The following is a 23042-nucleotide window of genomic DNA, read 5'->3' on the forward strand; positions in this document are numbered from 1 at the left end:
ATCAGCTGTTTCTTCCTTTCTCCGGACCATCTCTGAGGACGCAAACGCGAGCACTGAGGGATCAGCTGTTACTTCCTTTCTCTGGACCATTAGTGGAAACGCAAACGCGCGCACTGAGGGAGACTCTTGTTTACTTTGTTTCTCTTTGGATTAAGGAACTGCCTTTGGTACACCGCAGTTCAATCTTTCCACATTTGCTTTCCTGGTTATTCATCAGTTCCGATATTTTTCTTATCACATTTCATCAGATTTCTGGGTAAGATCTACTCCTAATTATTACATATCAGTGTACTTCAGGTTAGTGTACTTTGCTGATACCTTGTTTTACTTTTTAGATCCACCTACTTCACCTGCTTGTCATTCTACAATAAATCTGAGTCAAGTCATCATCCAGTACTGGTTAGGAAGTGCTTAGTCTATGTTTGGCACTGTTATAAGACATTGTTATTAACAGTGCCTTTTTCCTCCTTACAGTCTGGTGTTTTCCGTGGGATCCATCTTCCAACCAATTAGTCCATCTGTATGTGTATTAAGACATCCAGAGGGTCACATTGGTGGGAAGACTAATATTCTTCACTACATGTCAAGTAACACGGAAGAGGTTTTCTTGGTTTTCTGATTGGCATGATAGAGAGACCTGCACAGCGTAGGAAGGGGCAGAGCAGGAAGAGAATCCCACTAGAAGCAAGGCACAACCGTCTCGAAAAACAATTACGTGAAGGACAAGAGAGGTTCAAGCGGTAACAAATGCTAACCAAGCATTAACGTAGCAACGCACTGCTATGTTCTGTTCTTCAGTAGATATAGTTGTTGGGGGGAAACGTCAGACGCCATGTAGGAAACACTAGAACATCCAGTGGAGATCGAAATCGGTTGTAGCGGTCACCATCTTGAGTGAAGTCTGTAATGCATTGGATGGCTCTTTCTCCATTCGTTCCATAGAGAACCAGTTATTGGTTTCTGTTTCCTAACAACACAGGAACTCTGAGCAGAGCCCACATGTGTGGTTTCCTCACCAGAGCTTCCACACTGGGTTGGCCCACCGTGTGGCAAATACTATTGCCTTCTAGCGATTCTCATTTTAATCCATCTGGAATGTATCAGTTTCTTCAGTGCCACGATAAAGCAGGAGCAGTGCGTTGGCCTCAACCAAGCAATGATGGCCACCATGTCTGTCATGGAGGATATCATTCAGATCTCAACAGAACAAGAGTCACTGGACATGTGTAGTGAAAGGCATTGAAACCAGAGTGGATGCTGGGTTCTGCTGCCTTTCCCCACACAGCTATAGTGACTCCCTGATCCATCTCCATTATCTGCTTGGAGGAATGTGACAGAGCAGCCATACTATCGGACACACTGCTCCCGCACCGCAATTCCACTAAGCTTTTCAGCATTACTACACTTCATAGGAAAATTGCAGCAGTGTAATGCTGTCATATTACTTCTCTGGTTTCCTGCTGCCGAGGTAATGTCTGTGCACCCTTATCATGTGAATAGAGTGTGTCATGAGTGTGCTGAATAGGCATTGACAAGATGAGTCAGGCTTTTGGGAATCAAAGGATTTTCGAAGATCAAAACAAAGTGTCAGGCGACTGCAGGAAGGGGTTTATGAACAAAATATTTTGCGTGGGAAAACCAAGGAAGGCTTCTAATCAGCTTCAAAGAAGACCAGGAAAGGCTATAACTAAAATGGCTTGACTACCACATTGCTCCTGCTCTACTTGCCAAAAAGATGCTTAAAGATGGCTTCGCAGTATCAGCTGTTTCCTTTCTATCCAGGATACAAAGTTTATGTGTAGATATTTCAGCCATTAAGGCTCGTGATTTGGAAATCACGCTGGCCAGAATGATCGTTTTAGGAAACAACTGTAACCACACCTGTTTCTGAACGCTGCATGAACCCTGCTGCCTGTACATGTGTTTCACCATGCAACGTAGCCAGCCCCAATGCCTCATGCTCTCAAATGGGTTTGTGGCATGAAATTCATTACACACATTTGAAAATAAATAAAAAATAAATAAATACACGTCAACGTGCCATTTGATAAAGTACATACAAGTTTTCTGATTGAGAAATTGCTAACTAAACTAAATACCAATGCAAATCATTTAATCCAGTCGAGATTGTTACTTGGCGTCCTGGCTTGCATTGTAAAGGCCCCACAATAGCTCAGTAAGTTAAATGATTTATGTTCAACCTGCAGCCACAGGTTCGTATCCGGCAAGGGCTGAATCAGCCCTGTATCCCTCTGAGGTCAACACTTTCATTGCTTGAGATTTGTTGCCAGGCACTCACCGCGAGGTTCATTTGCTGAGCCTTTAGGCGAGACCTTTGATTACACCCTAGACCCCCACTGGATGATTTGCTAATAAGAGTTATATTGCCCACACTGCAATTGGACTCTGCAACATGTACGGTTAATTATCTGATAGAAAGAGGATAAACATTCTGTCAAAGCACAATAATGTTCACAATGAAGCCTCGATTGGCATTTTTAGAACCCAACTGATGTAGGAAATGACATTCTACTCACAACGTTGTCATCTATTAATCTGAAGTCCAAGTAGACGAGCTGGGGAATGTGGGCTGCAATGAAAACTTTGTAATGTTCATCTTCACAGATGGGGTTTCCAGCTATATTCAAAGTGCGCAACTCCCTGAAGCTCCGCAGATAAACAAGCTGTGTCAAAAGAAATAAAAACGGTCAGGCTCCAAACATTGAGCTCAATTGCCATGGGCCAACTGGAACAGTGACTAATGTTACCAACGCCCTTGGTCACAGGCACTGCTGATGCATCATTCTAGCAGCACAACGCGGGAGAAAAGAGCCTTGAGGTAGAAGAAAGCAAGCATTACAGGTATGTTAATATACACAGTCTACCACTACACATCTCAGTGGGGGCTCTACTACCAACTACCATGCGCCCCATTCTCAGTTCCTAACATTTCTGCTGGTCAATCTGAGAAACTCAACTTAAACTGGTCTTGGAAACTCTTTGTTGTTAAAAGGAAACCACCAACATAGGAGTACAAGAGTTAATCTAAAGGTAATGTTTCTGTGCCCCAATGTTTGTTATTCCTATTCTTGCGACATTTAATCAAAAAGAAAGGTAATTGAATTATAATGAATTGTAAAGAAGTTTGTGAGGAGTTAACAAAATACGACAGGCTGTAAGCAACATATTCTCTTGTAACAGTTTCATCAAATTATATTTCTTTTAAATTAGCATTTTGTCTGAGGTCATGTTCATGCAGGTGAAGGGGCGAGCACTACGTATTTTTTGTGAATTTTCTGTATGATGCTGGCGGTGGTGGCTGTGTGTAAAATATGCATTCGCCTCCACCCGAGGCTCTGTGCAGATGTGGGTAGAGAGGTTCATATCTGTATGGAATTGCATACTGATTTTGCCTTTGCCAAAATCAGGCGGTATCCATTGGGATTCCGGTAAATGCTGCCCGCAGTGCACAAACATTGCTGCCAGTATTTACAATTGGTTTTGTACATGGGTTCCAATTTTGCATGGAAATGTACACCCAGTCACAAATAAAATCAAAACAGCACACAGAGGACCGATCACATGCAAGTGCAAATGTAAGCAGTACTCTCCGTCCTATTTCCAAGTCAATCCAAAATGACCACAAATTGTTTCCAGATTTAAATTAAGTCATTCAAGTCTCCTAAAAGTGGTTTATTTGAAATCACACACATACATCACACTGCATTAATGTAACAGTCTTTATGCAAATGTTAAAGTAAACTATGCAATCAACCATACATTAAATGTGCCCCACGCCCCCTTTTAAAATATGTCATTATTTGCAACAACAGGTAGAGGTCCAGCTGTCTTGAACATCATTTAATCAGTTTTACATTGATCTATTCCGGTATCATTAAAATGATTGCCATATATATAAATGCGTATGTCACTTCAAATCAAATGACCAATTTTGAACCAAACTGAGTATCCATTCTGAGGCATCCAGCGAGAAATGCTTAGAGAATGTTTGTGCGAAATTAATTGCCAGATTTCTGATTCTCACCCTCGTTTTTTCAAAACTGTATTTATTGAATGTTGCCCTTGGCGCACTGGACTGATAAATAGCATTTACTTGGATGCTGGTGACTGATCAAAATACCCAAGGTTACAGAACAGGCATCCTCTTTAAAACCAAGGAAGCCCAGTAAATTCCCCCCAACCATTGCCTTTTGCTCCATTCCTGCAAGAAAGTGGTCGGCCCAACTCTTAAAATGTAGTAAAGTGGTGCAGATGGAGCTTCCTTGCACTGTGGTGAACTAAGTGGGAGGTTTATAAATAGTGATAATAGGCAGTTTCTTGCACCGACAAAGGATGTGTCTTCAATGTTCTTTTAAATTGGAAATGGTTTTCAATAGATCTCAAGGAAAGCATCACTAAGACTACAAAATGGAACTAAGAAGCTGCACACACCAAAGCGTGTACATATCCTGTTTTTGGTATTGCAAAGAGTAAAATAGCAATCGATCTCAAGAAGAAACAGGTGTGATGATCTCAAATAGCGAGAAGGGAGAGGTGTGATAAGCCAGGACCTTAGCCTTCTGCAAAGAGGAATAATAAGAGCTGTCGTGGCAAATAACCCACAGACTCATCAGGCAGATTGGTGAGCATCTTCAATGGCAGTCAGCAAAGAAGCATATCACAAGGCAGGACACAGAACCAACTATCGAACTGTATACAGAGCAGCAACTCTTTTCCGGGCTTACAGGGTTTTTATACAGCAATGAACATAGGTTTTTCAACGGAAAGGGTGGTCCATGCATCGAACGTTGGCAACAGTATACTATGTTTCAATGAGAAGTATATGGTTCCCAGAGTTCAGTACATGAACATTGACGAGTTCGCACGAGTAAACTTTGCAAAAAGCTGTAGACATCCTTTCAATTTCTTAGCTACTCACCAGTTTTCAATCACAACTACAGTTCTCACACAGTTCAGGCAGTGTCTCTCTGTCTACAATTGCTACTTCTACCTGCAGAAGCCGTCTCACCTACCGAGGTGGTGAGCTAAAACACGCTTGCTAGTGCCAAACAGGAACTACGTCAGAGGCGAGTGAAGCAGCAGCAAGCTGCATCTAGCAATGTGCCTATAATCGCATACAAGTTAAGACATGCGCACAACAACATAGGACAAAGCAGTTAAATCAGAGAGGCACAGATTAATACAGCAGCCAATGGTGGCTGAAATTACACAGAGAGAAACAGAGAAGTACATAAACAGATGACCAAATTCAATTTCTGCCACCACAACCCCCTCCTATGAGACCTTCGCTCCAGTCTCAACACATCTTCCGCGGAACGGGCAGTATAAAATGGCACATCATGGCAGTGTACCTATTCAGCAGTATTTAAATACAGTATTGGAGTCACATTGGCAGACCTTGTACATTGGGTGTGAAGGCAGGTAAATAACCATTCGCACCTCAATGCAACACAATACAGGCTCAGCAGTAAAACTAGTATCATGAGGGCAATCTGGACAATGGATGCCCCAAAGAGGGCCAGGATACTTGTGACCCAACACCAAATGGCCCATTTAGAATTGGCGTTCTCATGCAGGGCAGCTACAGTTTGACAGATGTGGACGACAATATGAGTGATGTTGCCATCAGAGTTTGGAATGTAAGTGCAACATTCACTCTTCAAGATAGTGCACATTCCTCTTTTGGATGCTAAGAGGGTGTCAAGAGTCATACGGATTTGTAGTACCATGGATGCGATAGTCACTTGTCCGCGGGACAGTAGGGACAGGGATATGGAGTGGCATTTGCAACATCTTCTATGAGCTTGGATAGTCGGGACAATCTATCACGGTTCAGTTTGACCCCAAACCAGGAATGGGTAACCCATACCAGTGACAAAGCTTTCCCACCCTGAGTCCCTCCCTCTAGCGACAGTGTGATGGGAAGGTACAGGAATGCCGGATGGTGGGCAGGACATACACCAGCTTCCACCCCAATTGATGGGCAACCAAGGATAGACTTTGTCCCCACAGATGAATGGATCCCCAGTAAGTGGCAAACCCAGCTTTGGAAAATGAGAATCCTGGAAGAAAGGCAAACGTGACATTGTTAATTATCACACTGGAATTGATGGAAAGTTAATGTCAACATTTACGGTTTCCCATGAAAGTACACACCGGTTGGTGTACCAAATAAGGCCAGCAGCCTGAGAGGAAAGATGAAGGGCTGCTTGTCTCTTCGATTCCTGGTTTGGAGAGGGAAAACTTGGAGGACCAGTAAACCCCATCTGGGAATTGTGAGAAACCAGGAGGTGTGGAGATGCCGGATGGTGAGATGCAGTATCCCCTTCCCTGTAACACCTTTTCCTTGACCTTTTTGGAAAAGAACCGCTACTTCACGAGCCCTTGAGAATACGAAGCATAAGACTGGGAATTAACACTGAAGAAAGGTGCATTGTAAAGTCAGCACAGCCGGTGAGTCGGGGAGACTGATAGCAGCTCAATCTGTGTTAGAACCAAGGTTGCAAGCAGCAACATTGTATGAAGAAATCTGTAAAGAAAAGAGTGTGAGGCGTATGTGATGAACGACGCAAACGTAATTGAACATCAAAGGAGTGACTGAACTTTTGACGCCAACATAGATACCATACGCAGAGTGGTCCAGTACCAGGTAGGTGCTCATTTGTAGGTCTCTGTTAGGTATCCAACTTAGAGTGTACAATTTTGAACTGTGAAATCGAAGTGGTCCTGCAACGGGTCAAGCTAAACCCGTGCACATTTGAAAGTCTTCGATAACTAATACGAACTGGAATTGGTCCGAGGGAATCAGCGTGTAACTTACAGTTATTCTGTGACCAGTATTCCATTTCGAACTCAGGTGCTTGGTATTGGAGCAAAACCAGACCGGAATGGGAGTCTGTTGGACTGAAATCAAAGAACAAGTTACTTACCCCTGGTAACGTTGTTTCGACTGGATGTTCTTCCCACATATTCCTTATCTTTGATATATTTTAAGTCTGCATGCAGCTTGCTACGGATTCCATAGGGTCGAGCGTCGTGCAGCATCAAATCTTGGTCTCGGCACCTCCCGCAGCGTCCTTTGTGACCTTGACGCTGATTATATATTTCCCTTCTTAAGTAGCATGCTGTGTTTCAAAAGTCAAAAGGAAATAGCCTGGACGTTGCGAGAAAGGAAGGTGTAAAACACAGAAAGGAAGGGTAAAACACAGAAATTCTAGGCAAGAGGGGATGGATGGGAGGGCGATGAGGAATACGTGGGAGGAACATCCAGTCGAAAGAACGTTACCAGGGGTAAGTCACTTGTTCTTCAAATGGTTTGTGTCCTCTCACGTATTCCTCATCTTTGATAGACTCCGAACGCAGTTTGAGTTTGGAGGAGGGTGCTCAGAATTTACTTTATTTGTTAATGTTGTGGAGGACAATTTAGCCAAATTTGGCTTCCTCTCCTGAAAAAGAATCTGCACAGTAGAATCTACTAAATGCCTGCAGGGACTACCATGTTGCCACTCTGCAAACGTGCCTCACTGATACACCTTTTTCAAGAGATGATGAAGCAGCCACTCCTCTAGTAAAATGCGCCCTTAGATCTTCAGGTGAATCCTTGCCAGCTAATAAGTAACACTCATTTATGCACATCCCAATCCATCCAGAGATGGTTTGTTTTGTGACAGCTAATCCTAACCTATGACCATCATATCCAATAAAAAGCTGATCCTCTTGGCGAATATTTGCAGTCCTTGTGATATACAAACTTAGAACCCTCTTTGTGTCTAAACAATTAAGGGCTTGATTCACAGAAGTGTTTTGTAATGACACAATCCCATAGGAAAACGTTATGTAAATCAGGCCCAAAGTCTCTCTTCCTCCTTAGATGGATGAGGAGGAGGATAACACGATGGTAATGCAATACGTTGTGCCAAATGAAATTCTGACACAACCTTGGCCAAGAAGATTAACTTAACCCTTAAGACTACCTTATCCTTGGAGAAGGTTGTAAAAGGTTGTTTGGAAGATAGAGCCTGTAGCTCACTTACCCTACGAGCAGATGTGATAGCCACTAAAAAAACTATTTTTATGGTGAACACCCTTAGAAGGCACGAATGTAAGGGCTCAAAGGGAGCTCCCATAAGAGCTCTTAGTACCAGGTTTATATCCCATGATGGCACGATGAAGGGAGTAGGCGGGACCACATTTGTTAAGCCTTTCAGAATTGTGTCCCTCATCTGGAGATCTTTTGAAAATTGAAAGTTACGCTAAATAGCCCTTCACCGTGGCTACTTACAACCCAGAATGGGTCAAGTGAAGTAGGAAAGACAAAACCTGGTGAAGTTTACATGAGAAAGGATCTAGTTTCTTTTCCCTGCAGCAGCGGTAAAGCAATTTAATTGCTGGTCTTCTCGCTGAAAGCAACTCTTCCACTACGTCTTCCGGAAGGTCCCAATCCTTATAGCTCATCTTTTCAGATACCAGGGGTGACGGTTGAGAGTCCTGATCTCTGGGTGAAGAATGTGACCTCCCTCTTGCGAGAGTAGGTCCTCTCTTTGGGGAAGACGAATTGGAGGGTAGATGGCCATTTCCAGAAGATCTGGGTACCACGTTCTCCAGGCCCAATTCAGGACAATGAGGATCATGGTTTTCCCGAACTTCCTCAACCTCTGTATTACGTGAGGAATGACGGGGACTGACAGAAATGCATTCAGGAGTGAACATTCCCAGTCCACTACGAACGAGACTCCTAGAGCTCCTCTTTGGGGAAATTCCCTGGAGCAGAACAGCTCGGACTTTGGGTTGATACTGGTCGCGAACAGATCCATTTGAGGGGTTCTCGAAAGGGAGAAGATCTCTTGAAGGACTTCCTGAGCTAGTTCCCACTTGTGGGAGACGTGCTCTGCCTGCTCAGAGCATCCGCCGCTGTGTTCTTTTCTCCGGGTAGATGATTTGCTAGAAGAGTTATTCTTTCTCTTAGTGCCCAGAACCAGAGCTGCATTGCCTCTCTGTACAGGGGAGGTGACCCTACACCCCCTCTCTTGTTGACGTAATGCATGGCCACTGTGTTGTCCGTCATTATCAGGGCACTTTTCCCCCATATCGAGGGCAGGAAGGCCATCAGTGCTAGTCTGATTGCCCTCATCTCCAAAAGGTTGATATGGAGTCTGGACTCCAACTGAGACCAGTGTCCGCTTATTGAAAGCTCTCTCATGTGCGCTCCCCATCCTGAGAGGGCGGCTTCTGCCACAACTGTCGTCTCTGGCCATGGTTGCCAAAATGGTTCTCCTCTCATCACATTCTCTTGGCTGGCCCACCACAGGAGATCCTGGGTGACCTTTGTTGGGACCTGGAGAAGGTTCGTCATTCTGCCGGAGAATTGATTCAGACAAGCTTCTGGCACCAGAAAAATGCAGGATGCCATGAGGCCGAGCAACCTTAGAAAGTCGTAGGCCAGAAGACGTTGGGCACTCTGACAATTTTTGGACCATCTCCAAAAGATGCTGACTCCTTAACTCAGGTGGCAAAGCTTTTCCCGAGGCTAAATCGAGGACTGCTCCAATAAATTTAAGCTTCTGAGAAGGTGTCAACTGGGACTTCTTGAAGTTCAGAGAGAAGCCCAGCTCATGGAGGAGGTGGCAGGTCTGACTGAGATGATCCAGACACTGTTCTGGAGAAACCGCTCTGATCAGCCAGTCGCCTAGGTAGGGGTAGATGTGAATCCCCCCTTCAGACTTGCTGCCACCACTCCCATAAGCTTGGTGAAAACACTCGGGCAGAGGTGAGCCGGAATGGCAGAACTCGAAACTGGTAATGAGAAACGCGAACCTCAGGTACTCTCTTGTGCTTCTGATGTATCGGCACATGAAAGTTAGCATCCGGGAGGTCCAATGACACCAACTAATCCTGGAATCGAAGGGCCTGAAGGATCTGCAAAAGAGTTACCATCTTGAACTTGTCCTTCCTGAGGAACTTGTTCAAGTATCTCAAGTCCAAGATGGGTCGCACTCCTACGTCCTTCTTTGGGATTAGAAAGTAAGGAGAGCACCAACCTTGGCTCCTCTCTGCTACAGGTACCAATTCTATCGCATCTTTCTCCAAAAGGGTGAAAAATCGCCTGTTGGAGGAGTGGATCTGGAACCAAGGTTGATCTTGCTCTTCGGGGGCAATCGGGAGGTCTTTTCAGGAATGGTAGACAGTATCTGTCTGCTACTTTTTGTAGGACCCATGCATCTGAAGTTATGCTTCGCCAACTCTGGACATGTTAAAACAATCTGCCCCCTATCACAGTTTTGTGGTTGAAGGAGTCCTTTTGCTGTTCCACCTGCAACTGAGGGTAATTCTGCAGGTGCAGAATGAACGGGGAGCCCTTCCTCCTCTACCTCTTCCATGATAGGGTCTTCTTTGACCTCTTTGTGAAAACTGACCTCTTCCTCTAGATATGGAAGAATAGAAATGAAAAGAACGACCTCTCCAACCTTGATCTGTAGATTGAGGTTGTCTTATCGCTGCCGCCAAATATTTTGCTGCAGCACTAGAAGCTTGCAGTTTTTTTAGACTGCTATCGGCCTTCTCTCCAAAAAGAGAAGAGCCGACAAACAGCATGCCTAGCAGACGTGCCTGGACTTCTGCAGAAAATCCAGATTTTCTAAGCCAGGACATGCGTCTAAGTACTGTGCTGGCAGCCATGGCTCTACTGGTCGGGTCCACTGTCTCTAAGCTAGATTGCAGGGATTGTCTCATGGCATCTTTGCCATCCTGTATCAGGCTTAAAAGGCCTTCTCTCTCTTCTCCCTCTGGCATGTGCTCTTCTGCTAGAGCAGCCACTAATTGGCCCACTGCCTAAGATGTCAGTGAGATCATCAGTTTCCACAGTGGCTGGCTGCACGTCTGGACCATCACAGATATTAAGCTACTTTACCAATAACCATTCTGTATACAGGATCAGTAAAACCCACTATCTCAGCATTACCAAATTCTGTTTCTAGTGATGTTTCCCAACTATGTGTTTCTTTTAATGTATCCACAAGATTCTGCATCTTGGACTCATCTGAGATTAATTCTTCAGGAACATTTGTGATTCCATATTCATACCCAAAAGGGGGCTGATCCTCTTCCTCCTATTCTTCCTCATCATCTTCAAAGATAGAACCCATTTGTATGAAGAAATCAGGACTTGGAACGGGTTGGAACAATTTAGGCTCAGGAATAGATTTTCCAATCTTCGAGAGCGAAGAATGCTCCGATGATGTCGAAGGCGTCAAAGGTTTTGACGGTTTCTTCGAAATTGTCGACGAATGCATCAACACCTTATGTTGCTTCGAAAGCTCAATATAAATTACATGCCTCGAAGGTTCAGGTGACCAACATTCCGATACCTTCGTAGAAGGCTTTGATGGCGATAGTGAATGTTTCGAGGTAACAGACACTGGGCCTCATTACGAGGTAGGTGGTAAGGGATTACTGGCACCGGTAAGGACACCGGTGCCAGTAATCCCTTACCACCCTATTCCGGGGTCCCTTAGCGGGTCCCTTCCTTAACGCCTGGTTTTACCAGGTGTTAAGAACGGGACCCGTTAAGGGACTTCAGAGCTAATAACGGTACCGCAAATTGCAGTACCGTTATTAGCTCCATCCCCATTCCCATTGAGCCCTATAGGACCAAGATTCGATGCTGCAAGGCGCTCAACCCTATGAAAAAAAATTCTGAAGCAAGCTGCAAGCAGACAAACATATCAAAGATGAGGAATACGTGGGAGGACACAAACAATCCATTCAAACAAAAGTTTCATTAGGAGCCAGATGGCAATTCAAGGCTTGCAATCAATTAGTGAGTTGCACAGAGGGGTGAAGGGTTGTGAGCGGTCATGTCCACGACACTTAACTATGGCATGGGCAGATGGGAGTTGCAAGGCATTTAAGAGAGCAAAAACATATCGAGATAGTGGTACCTGAGAATGTTAAATAGTCTCTTTTGCCAGACACCAACATTGTGGACAACTCCATGAGCATAGTGCATGTCAGTGTAGCTAGTGTCTGACTTGTCTTTCGCTAGGGTACACGCTCAAGTGAGGGCCACAAGCTCAGCTACCTGGGCTGACTTAGCGTTTGGTAGTCAATAGGCCTCAAGAGCATTGTGGGGGAGTGTAGCTAGTGTCTGACTTGTCTTTCGCTAGGGTACACGCTCAAGTGAGGGCCACAAGCTCAGCTCCCTGGGCTGACTTAGCGTTTGGTAGTCAATAGGCCTCAAGAGCATTGTGGGGGGTGGATAGGCAGCACCAGTTCTGCCTCCCCATATTTGCGCAGACATGACCTGCCTATGGGAAGGATCAACTCAGAGTTATGCAATGGAACATCCTGTAAATCAGCACGAGGGGACAGTTATGTTTCAACAACTAATAGACAATTGTGAGGTTCTCCATCCTGGGCTGTTGGCAGCAAGGAAGCGGGGTTCAAGATTGAGCATCGGCTGGGTGTGACATTAGCAGCTAAGGTGAGGAGATTTTCATACTGAGTCAGTCGGGAATACGATACGTGCCGTTTCTTCCCCTTGAGCAGAAGGGCCAGCACGGAATGGTGCACAACTACAGAAACTTGATGCCCTTGGAATAACACGCCAGCTTTCTCTTCCCGCAGGCCTGCCGCCCTCGTGGCGATGAGGCAGTCTGGAAAACGGCAGCTACCAGGTACAGAGCCTCACAGTGTTGTAGGATACTGGTATAGCCGAGTCAGTACCTCCCTGAAGAAATCCACTACATTCATCACAATATAGCACAACAGGTTTCTGATAATTCGGCAAACCTAGGGCCAGTGCTTTTGAGAGCTCATGCTTAATGGTGACTAAGGCTTCCTCGGTTTCCTCAGGCCATGGCAGGGGGTCAGAGGTTGATTCGTCTGCGAGTGTTTGAAGCGGGTTACCTCTGGTGGCATATCCTGGTATCCACTATCTACAGTAACTGACCATTCTGAGGAATTCCCTCATCTGCTTCCAAGTCGACGGTTTGGGACCTTGCTCAATTGTCTTAATGCGATCTGGGACAAATGTCTCTGGCGTGCAGAAATATCATGGCCTAAGTACTGCATGCGGCACAACCGTAGTTTTCTTTGGAAGCCTTGTGACCCTTATGAGCAAGAGTTGTCAGTAGCGCAAGAATATTTTGTTCCCAGGCTTCCATAGAGGGTTAGGCCGGCAGAAGATCATCCACATACTGCATCAGGCCGAACCCTACTCTGAACTCAAGCGAAACAAGATCTCTTTTCAACATTTGGGAGAACAGGGTGGGGCTCTCTACATACCCCATTGGTAGCAAAGTGAATGTGTGCTAAAAGGTTTTATACACAAAGGCAAACAGGTACTGACTGTCAGGGTGCACAGGTATCGAGAAAAAAGCGGTACACAGATAAACAGCAGTAAAGTGAACAGCAGAGGCAGGAATACATGACAAGATGGTGGTAGGGTTAGGATCCACTGGGAAGGTAGGCAGCATGGCATTTTTGGTTGCATGTAAATCCTGGACAAAACTGTAGACCTCTTTACCTGGCTTCTTCGATGGGGTGTTGGAGGAGCTACGAGTGGGCACAATGATTCCCTGTTCAAGCAATGTTTCAATAACAAGAAATAGAGTACTGAGGCACACCGAGCAGAGGATTGGCAGGGTTCAGGGTAATTCCTACAGGTTCAGCATTCAGTATGCACCCAACGTCATAAGCATGCGTGGACCATCATTTTGGAGGGACTATTGCATTGTGGGAGAGTGGTCAGGTCTCCTGGGTCAAATTAGTCTCATCCTGTAACAAAGCCAGGACTTCTAGTTCTCTATGGGCTGGGATGTCAAGAAAAATATCATCAGGGGAACAGTAGATGGAACAACTCATCTTGCATAACAGATCCAGACCCATCAAATTAACTGGGGTGCAGCCGCTGAGCAAGAAAGCATGTCTTTCAGAGATAGGACCAAGAGAGACAGACATAGGGTTAGAGACAGGATGGGGGATTGGCATGCCCCAATACCAACAGCGTTAACACATGATATAAGGAAACTGAGACAATTCACAGAATACCATCACTTCTCCCCAGGGCAGAGCCCTTCCTTGTGAGGCTAGGGAGGTGTGGCCACTACCCAAAAGTCCCCCTATGGGTGGTGTGAGAAACCTGACAGTGTCTCCCTAGCTAGTCCCCGGGGATCTGTCATCCAGGTGGCCAAGACACGGACATCGCTATTGGATCCAGTTCCTGGGGGTGGACCAGTGAGGGAGTATCAACTGGCTGGGGGGTCCTTGGGGAGTGGGACACCGACGGGCAAGACACGGTATCCCCCTTCCTTCAACACCTTTTCCACATCCTACCATGTAGGATTTTCCATAACACTGCCCCCCCCCCTTTTTCACACGAACAATTTTGCACAACACGAAAGACAACGGTCTAACACCAGAGCCGTTAACCTGACATGTGGCAATACCAGGGTAAGGCAAAGTCAGGCAATTGACTAGAATCACACACACCCGACGGCCCTTTCCCTTCCCCACAGGGATAAAAGGTGCAGCACAAGAGCACAGGACGAGCAAGGCAGACTGCACGACGTAAGAGCTAACTCAACACTGCAGTTCAAGAGGAGGAGAAAGACAGCGCAGACCGAGAGGGAAACAAGGAGGGAGTCGACCTTGCCCTTTCCGACCAAGGCCTGTGGAACCTCCGCAGAGGTAACGATAAGTCTGCGGACAATAGCCAACGTGTATTTCAACAGATGTGCCCGGTACGCAAGACCAGCCTCTGCTGATTACCAGGCCCGGGGAGAGACGCTGGTCTCAGTGGTGCAAACCTTGACTCCAAGACATCAGACAGTCAAGTAGTTAATCGCAGCCGGTGAGTCGAGGGCAGTGTCGATAAGAAACCGAACTGTGTTGAATGAAATGTAGCCGAAGGATAAATTGAACTTTGAAAAGCAAAAGGATATTATTGAGAAAGAGGGGGGAAAACCAGATACAGAGGAGGCCGGCACCATATGGGTGTTAACGCAGGAAACTCTGGGTGATTATCCAACGGTAAAAAGACTACCGTAACCAGAAGGCCTTGGGGAGAGGTGAAGAACGGTCAATGTGGTCATACAGGGGTCTCGTAAAATCCTCTGTACCGTTGAAAGTCTTTGACGGACAGAGAACTGTGAAAACTAAGGTAAGTGAATCCTGCATGTTGAAAATTAGTAAAATGAGTACATGAACTGTGTATCGTGGAAATTAGCACGAGTGAACCCGGGCAAGGGATGCTAATGAAAGGGGACGGAGTATAAAAGTCCCATGAGGAATTGTTGGTAAAAGTCAACGAGAGTGAACCCAGCAGAGGGAAGCCGACAACCAGGGGCAAAGGCAGAAAACCTGTTTAAAAAGACATTGATATTTTTCAAAGCGAGAAACATTGTAAAACAAGGGGAGGAGAAGTGTCCCCCTTGTTTTCTAGGGTCCGAACCCGGCCGAGGGAGATCCAGAGGTGGGAAGTTACCACCTAAAGTTTGCTGAGAAAGGAACTGTCTTGTTAATTTGTTGAACATGTCTTCTGAGGGGTCAGCGCCCAAAAGAGGGGGCCCCAGGGTTGAAGCCATCACCCAAAGTGTTTGTAGAACAGACCTTTGTGTTCGTTTGTTGAGCGTATCAGGCCTCGAAAGCAAGAGACTTTTCATTATAAAGAGACTTAACCATCAAAGAACCTGATTGCTGATAAGGAACTATTAGCTCGTGCTGGGAAGGTCCGAGCGTGTGCTGTGCTCCAATGTCCCACCTTGTCCCCTGCTAAAAATGAGGAGAAGGGAGACCTCAAGGCAATCACACCCTGACTTTTTTTTTCCCCCACTTTATTTTTATTAAACTTTTCATTATACAACAAATCATCAGGAAATCCCGGCATTTCCAAACAATAACAACATGAAGAAAAACCGAACATACCCAATATCCCCCCAAACCCTACTCCACTCCATCCCCTCCCCCCCTTCCCAACAAAGGCATACCAGGTTTCCCAACACAATAATCACATGAGGCAAGAAGTTAGAGCAGGACACAAATGCAAACCTTACAGAGCGACCCAAAATACAGTGAGGACCCAGGAGATGTGGCGGGCAGTCTCAACTTGGTAGGGCAACAGCCACAACCATGCGTCACCTGAAAACAATGCCACCCCAAATAGATCAAAGCTTCAAAGCCTCACAGGCTGTACTAAGAATAACCACAGTCCAATCCTCCAGAAAAGAAGACATAGTGTCGTTAGCGATGGCTGCCAGTTTCTCATTAGTGAAAATAGCAATCTGTTTATTAAACCACTTTGCCTTAGTGGGGGCAGAGGGACTCTTCCACTTTTGGGCCAGGGCCAATCTCCCTGCCCTCAGCATGGCCCCCGTCACCCTGAAAAAGGTAAGGATACACTATCAGGCATAGGTGTGCCCAGCAAAACTTCCAAGGGGAGAAGGGCGGGGCTCGTACCCATCAAGTCCTTAATCCAGCTGAGCAGCTCCGCCCAATAGACCCGATGACCGGACACTCCCATCACATATGGAACCAGGTGCCGCGGCCAGAACACAGTCTGGGACACATCGGCAACACCTTAGCAAACATCTTAGATAGGGTGACGGAAGGACGGTGCCAGGAATGGAGAATCTTGTAGTTGTGTTCCATGGCAGCCGTATCCAACCTTCCCGAAAAGATCGACTTAAAGACCAACTCCCACGTATGTTCATCAAGGACAAGGCCCAGTCTCTCCTCCCCGATCTGCTTGAACGACTGTCTGCCCTCGAGGTTAGCAGTGACCAACACGCTGTAGATCTTAGAAAGAATGCCCTGCCTCGTTTTGGCCTCCACAACTATCCTCTCGATGGAAGAGAGTGGTCGTGTCAGATCAGCCACGCATTTATTTTGAGTGATAATCCCCATATGCCGCAAATACTAAAAAAATAGAAAAAGGTTTATCCCTCAACACCTCCCGCAACTGATCATACTCAATAAAAACACCCTGTCGGAAGAGTTGGGCCACCCTCTCCAACCCCTGGTCCGACCACGACTGCGTTTCTCTGAACCCTCTAGCACCGAGATCCAGAGGAGGGCCCCACAGAGAAGAGAGGGGAGAGGGCCAGGAGGAGAGAGACAGGTTTTCCTTACTTGGCTTCCAGGATGCCCATAGCGCAGCTAGGACTGGGTGTGACCTAACCGCTGAAGTAAGAGACCTCGGGGGGGGGGGCATAAATAGTCCCTGACCTTCTTCGGGTGTACCTGAACATCTTCCAGGTATGAACAATACGTCCTAATATCGTCCCTAAGGTGTTCCAACATCACACGCATCTGAGATGCCTTGTAATACAACCTGAAGTCCGAGAGACCGAAACCTACAAAAGATTTAGGCAAGGTCAAGGTAGAGCCGTGGAAGAACATTAATTTTAATCGTTACCATTCTGCCCAGCCATGAGAGGGTAAGGGGGGCCCAACGCAGGAGATCACTTTGGATCTTCGCCTGAAGTGGGGGGAAATTTAACTCAAACACCTCTAGATCTCTGGGAATGCAGGTGCCCAGGTATCTGGTAAGATTCTCGCTCGACCCGCATGCCTAACATGACTGCTCTATCTCAGACTTCACGGTACAACTTACCCATTGGCATCAGGCAAGACTTGGTGACATTGATCTTTAGCCCCGAAATGAGTCAAAGTGGCGAATTAAGTCCAATAAGCGTGGGAGGGATACCTGAGGGATACCTGAAGGTTAGTAAGGTACACCAAGATATCGTCTGCGAAGAGGGAAAGCTTGAACTCACACTCCCCACATGGCACCCCCGAGATTCCACCATCAGCCCTGGCCGCAATGGCGAAGGGCTCCATTGCCAGGGCGTACAAAAGGGGGGACAGAGGGCACCCTTGACGCGTACCCCTGGAGAGCAAAAGACTTGCAGACGTACAGCCGTTAACCAACACCCTGGCAGAGGGGCCGTTGTACAAGGCCGAAATCCACCCGCAAAATCTGCTCCCCAGACCCATCTTATGGAGCACTTTTCCCATATAGGGCCATTCGACCCGGTCAAAGGCCTTTTCTGAATCCAAAGACAAGAGATAGGCCTCTATGTCTCGTCTCGCCACCTCATGCATAAGGTCAAGGGTCTTCCTCACGTTATCCGACCCCTGGCGAGCGGGAATGAAACCAACCTGGTCCCCATGAACCAATGAAGGAAGGAATTTGGACAGTCTGCTAGCCAAATGTTTAGCCAAGATTTTAACATCTATGTTGAGAAGGGAGATGGGCCTATAGGACTGACAACGCGAGGGGTCTTTCCCTTCTTTCGGGATAACCACAATAAGTGCCGACATCATGGAATGGGGAGGGAGCCTGTTTCTAGGGCTGAATTAAACAGCTTAGCCAGAAAGACCGGAACGGAAAGTTTTATAGAAGGTGACCATGAACCCATATTCACCCAGAGCGGTACCGCTCCTCAACAATGAAATGGCGACCATAATTTCCTGCTGCGAGACCGGGAGCTCCAACGAGTGACTTCTCAGGGAAGGGATACGGAATGGGAAGTGAATCCAAAAAACTGTCTACATCGGTTCCATCTCCCAGATATTCCGGCCGGAAATAAAACTCACCCACTCTTCTACTGTTCCGAAGCTCCCTAAGCCTCCATGCCAGAATCTTGTCCGCCTTCTCCCCTTTCTCCATATACCGCTGTTTTAAAAAAGCTAGTTTTCTCTCCGTCTGCCCCACCAGCAAGGCCGTCAATTTCGCCCTTAGCCCTTGGAGGTCCTCCCACGCGCCCGGGCCCATCTGCGATTTCAGCTTCCCCCAGGCTGAATGCTGCTATTTGTTCTCTAAGCTTTGACTCTTCCCGTCCGCTCTTCCTCCTCGAGCCCATCTCCATCAGGGAGCCCCTAATCGTGGCCTTAAACGCATCCCAGGTTCCCCTAACATCTACCTCCCCCGTATCGTTGAGGGCAAAGTATTCCTTGATGGCAGTAAGAAGAGACTGCTTCAACTCCCTACCGTGCAACAGGGATTCATTGCAGATCCACCGGCCCTGGCTGGTGCTGGAGGGGGCACCCCAAGGTTGACTTTGACCAGGTCGTGGTCAGTCCATGGGATAGTTTCTAACCCGGACTCAGAGATGCAGTCCCGAATCGAGGAATCTACCAAAACAGTCTATTCTAGAGAATGCCAAGTGCACTTTGAAAAAAAAAAGGTAAAGAAAGGTTTGCGGTCGCACTCAGCGGAATGCGCGTCGGTCAGGCCTAGTTCCTCGTTAACTCGGCGGAACACACCCACCATTTTCATTTGGGCCCTTAGATCGAGGCAGGGATTAAAGGACTTCCTATCTCTTTCCGGGCAAAGAACCATATTAAAATCTCCTCCTACAATTAGAGAGCCCTCTGCGAAATCTCTGATCTTTTCCTCCATCTCCACCCAAAAGACATTGTGTGCTTCATTCGGAGCGTACACTCCCACCAGCGTAAACAATCTGCCCCTCACTACCCCCTTGACCATAATAAAACGCCCTTCCGGGTCCGATCTATGAGCTCTATGGGAAAAGTGAGCGTTTGGAGAAACCAAGAGGGCAACCCCCCGCTTCTTCCCTGAATAAGAGGACTTAAACACGTGCTGGATGGCCCTGGACCGTAGGGTTGGCTCCTTTCCCCTGACCAATGGGATTCCTGTAAAAAGAGAAAGTGAAGCTTTATCTTGGAAAATTCCCTCACCACTAATGATCTCTTGGTAGGGGAATTTAACCCCCGCACATTTAGGGACCCCACTGATAAGAACTGAAGAGAGTCACCCATTTGAAGACCCAAAACAGTCCACAGACTCCCCTCGGAGGTCATCCGTGCCCGCCCACACCCCCCGCCTCTGCCTGCAGATGAAAATCCACAGGCACCAAATGAACCTCCTTCCTTTTGACCAAAAACCCTGGCTGCCTAAAGAACCCCATCCCAACAAGAACCCCCTTTCCCTTTCGCCCACCCACCCGAACACCCCCCAATCAAGCGACCCCCCTCCTGCCCCTTACCCTCCCTCTCCCCGAGCGCCTGGCAGAGCTGTGACATTATCCGCCGCACAACCAGGCCACCAAGGATCGCCTCCACCACGGCGAGTACCTCAGAAAAAAAACCTCTAACCTTCTAGGCCCCCCACCAGCAAAACTAAGCCCAATTATGACAAATTACTCAACCCCCCCAACTCAAACTCCCCCCCGCCTCATCAGAAGCCAAATAACCAAGGCCATCGTCAGCCCTTCAGGGCAGCCCCGTAGCCCCTCAACACCCTAAAAAAACAAGCCATTAAGCACAGGCTTCCCACTCAAAGCTAGGTCGCGGGGTGCCCCGGGCATGGAGGGGCCACCTTCCTATACTTCCTGTGGCCTCGGACGCGACACCTCCCCACAAACTCAGAGGCTTCTCGGGGACCACCGCTGACACACTGCTCACCATCCCTTACAGGCCTCGAGGATGAGTCCCCCAACAGTTCACTGGTCACCCTCTGGATCACAGACTCCGATACAAGGGAATATTTATAGCCGTCCACCTGAAACGAGAGTGAGAACGGATGACCCCACCTGTATCGCACACCTTTTGACTGCAACCACTTCGTCAGGGGCCCACATAATTTCCGACGCGAGAGGGTGAGCGCCGAAAGATCCTGGTAAATAGTTATTTTAGCATCCTCCCAGTCAATTGGGCCCTTTTTGCGTGCTAACTCCAGAATCTTAGCCTTTTCAGCGTAGTAATGAAATTTAACAAGGACCAATCTCAGCCCACCTGCACGTCCTCCCGCCCTATGGGCTCTATCAATTGTCGGCTCGCTCATGTTTCCTCCATCAAACAGCTTGCTTACGATTGCCTTGATCCCTCTCACAATGTCCGTCAGGGACTCCCCTTCCCGTTCCGGAATGCCAAACAACCTTAGGTTGGAGCGCCGTTCCCTATTCTCCAAGTCATCTAGCTTAAGAGCAACCTTCTCCTCTCGCCTTTCCAACCCTGCCAAACGTAGATCAAACTGGGTTTCAAAGAGATCAGCTGAGGTCTGATTGGCCTCCAAGGCCTGCACTCGGTCCTCAACCGCATCCACCTTCTTGTCTAGGGAGTCGAGCCTTCTGCCAATGTCTGCTCTGAACCCGTGGATCTCCTCTAATAGGGCCGCCATGTTGCGACTCATTGACAAGACCTCCGCTGAATCTGGCTGACTGGTCGACTGCATAGTGGCCCTCTCTGGGGAGTGCTCAGGGGCCCGCCGGAACTTCTGCAGTGACAGGGCCCAGTCCATCGAAGAAAAGGAAAAAGGGGGCGCGGATCACCCAGAGCGTCATCAATTGAGGACCCAAACAGGCCATCTCCACCAACTCCACAGCACCTCCCAACTGTTGACCAGTCTCTCCAAGCTGACCGCCCAGTCCCCGACCCCTCAATCCACAGCACCACAGCAGGGGAGGCTAGTGTCTTAGTCAACCACCGAAGTCCAGCAACCTCAGGTCTTAGACAGAGGACACTCAGAGGGGCTCAGAAGGATCAACTCCCTCCCGCAAGGCCACAAACGATCCGCAAGCAGGCCCCACCTCCTCTGGGACCCTGAGCCGGAGCCCTTCCCAGGACAAATATGCACCTCCAGTCCCCCTGGGATAGGGTTCACTTCACTGCGCCGGCTCTCTCAGGTTCCAATTCCACCTCCAAACTGCTCGGTGAGGGGTAGAGAACAGCTGTGCAAACGAGCAGCAACTTGCACTATGCCCAAGCCCAGAGGGCCAACACCCTCCCCCCCAACAGGTCCAAAGATCCAAAGGCACTTCTACCGCGCACCACGCACACCCCAAATGCCATTCAGGCATAGGTGCCCCAATGCAGAAGGTGATGCAAAAAAAGAAAAAAAACGCTGCCTACTATCCACGTTGCAGGCCGGTAAACAGGGCTTGAATGATGAAAACCGGCGTCCTCAACCACGTTATTGGGCTCAACATTGCGGCGCCCGGGGCCCTTGCCCCCTCGCGAGTCTCACTGGGTGCCCCCTCCAGTCACACGGGCACCCCTACCAGGGTCCACCTGGGGGCCGAGGATGTCGCTCTTCGCACTCGCCTTCACAGGAGATGAGCCCGCGGCCCAGGCTCCATCCCCTCCCCCACCGCTAAGCAGCCGGCGCTCGCGCGGTCTCCGAAGCCGGGAAGGCCAACCCTCGGCTCCCGCTCTCAGACGGCGTATGGTCGATCTCCGGTCCCGCAGCACTTAGGAATACCGGGACCACACGCTGTCACTGCTCCAAGTCCTGAGAAAGGACTGCAGGAAGAAGTGCGAAGCTGACAAGGAGCCAGCAAAGCCCAGAGGTTTGAACCTGGGAACTTGTTAGCTGTGCAGAGAAGCTGCCCCTTTGAAGAGAGGACACAGAATAATGGAAGCAGCAGAGGAATCCTGTTAGCCGCCGGGGAGCTGACTCACTCCAGTGCCGGGGAAGTCGAGGTGGTGGCTTGAACACCATTCGGTCCAACAACAATGCCATGCCCGCCAGCCCCCAGCCTATGCGGAGCCAAGCACCAGAAGGAAGCGACGAGTGAACAGCAAACCGCCCGCGACCCTGGGAGGAACTGGACATGCGTCATCAATACAAACAAGGTAACGGGAACTACGGGAAACCCAGAAGAGGCCCGGGGAGCACAGAGAGTGGAAATTGCATCGGGAGTAATCCCCCATGCGACAGTAGTGATACCCAGAAAACTAAGACTCAAGAAAGCCTCTGGATTCAGACAGAGGACACTGTCCGCCTACTGGAACAGCAACTAGCTGTAACCTCCCAAAAAGTTAACCAACTTGAATACCGCGCTGAGGACAGTGAGGGAAGGGCGCAACGCAACAATCTCAGGATTCTCAGGATCCCGGAAAAAGAAGAGGGCCCCAGTGCCGAACTCTTCCTGGAAGATTGGCTGGCTAATGTCTTTGTCCCCAAAAAACTATCCAAGTTCTTTTCCATTGAAAGAGCACATAGAGTGCCCATCGGGTGACCCACCCCTGGAGCCCCGCCAAGAACGATAATTGCACGCCTT

The 23042-nt window shown here is 48.0% G+C and overlaps 1 protein-coding gene across 2 annotated transcripts in view; it reads right to left on the reverse strand.

Moving 5' to 3' along the window:
- DRC3 (dynein regulatory complex subunit 3) overlaps nucleotides 1-23042 on the reverse strand; it is a 742340-nt gene that overhangs the window by 366669 nt on the left and 352629 nt on the right. For both annotated transcript variants that reach the window (XM_069645719.1, XM_069645718.1), the window contains exon 5: nucleotides 2538-2684. In XM_069645719.1, coding sequence (XP_069501820.1) covers nucleotides 2538-2684 — 147 coding nt within the window. The remainder of the gene's footprint in view (nucleotides 1-2537; nucleotides 2685-23042) is intronic.

The sequence above is a fragment of the Ambystoma mexicanum genome, chromosome 2p, assembly GCF_040938575.1.
Source record: "Ambystoma mexicanum isolate Mex_15411 chromosome 2p, UKY_AmexF1_1, whole genome shotgun sequence".
Taxonomy (NCBI): domain Eukaryota; kingdom Metazoa; phylum Chordata; class Amphibia; order Caudata; family Ambystomatidae; genus Ambystoma; species Ambystoma mexicanum.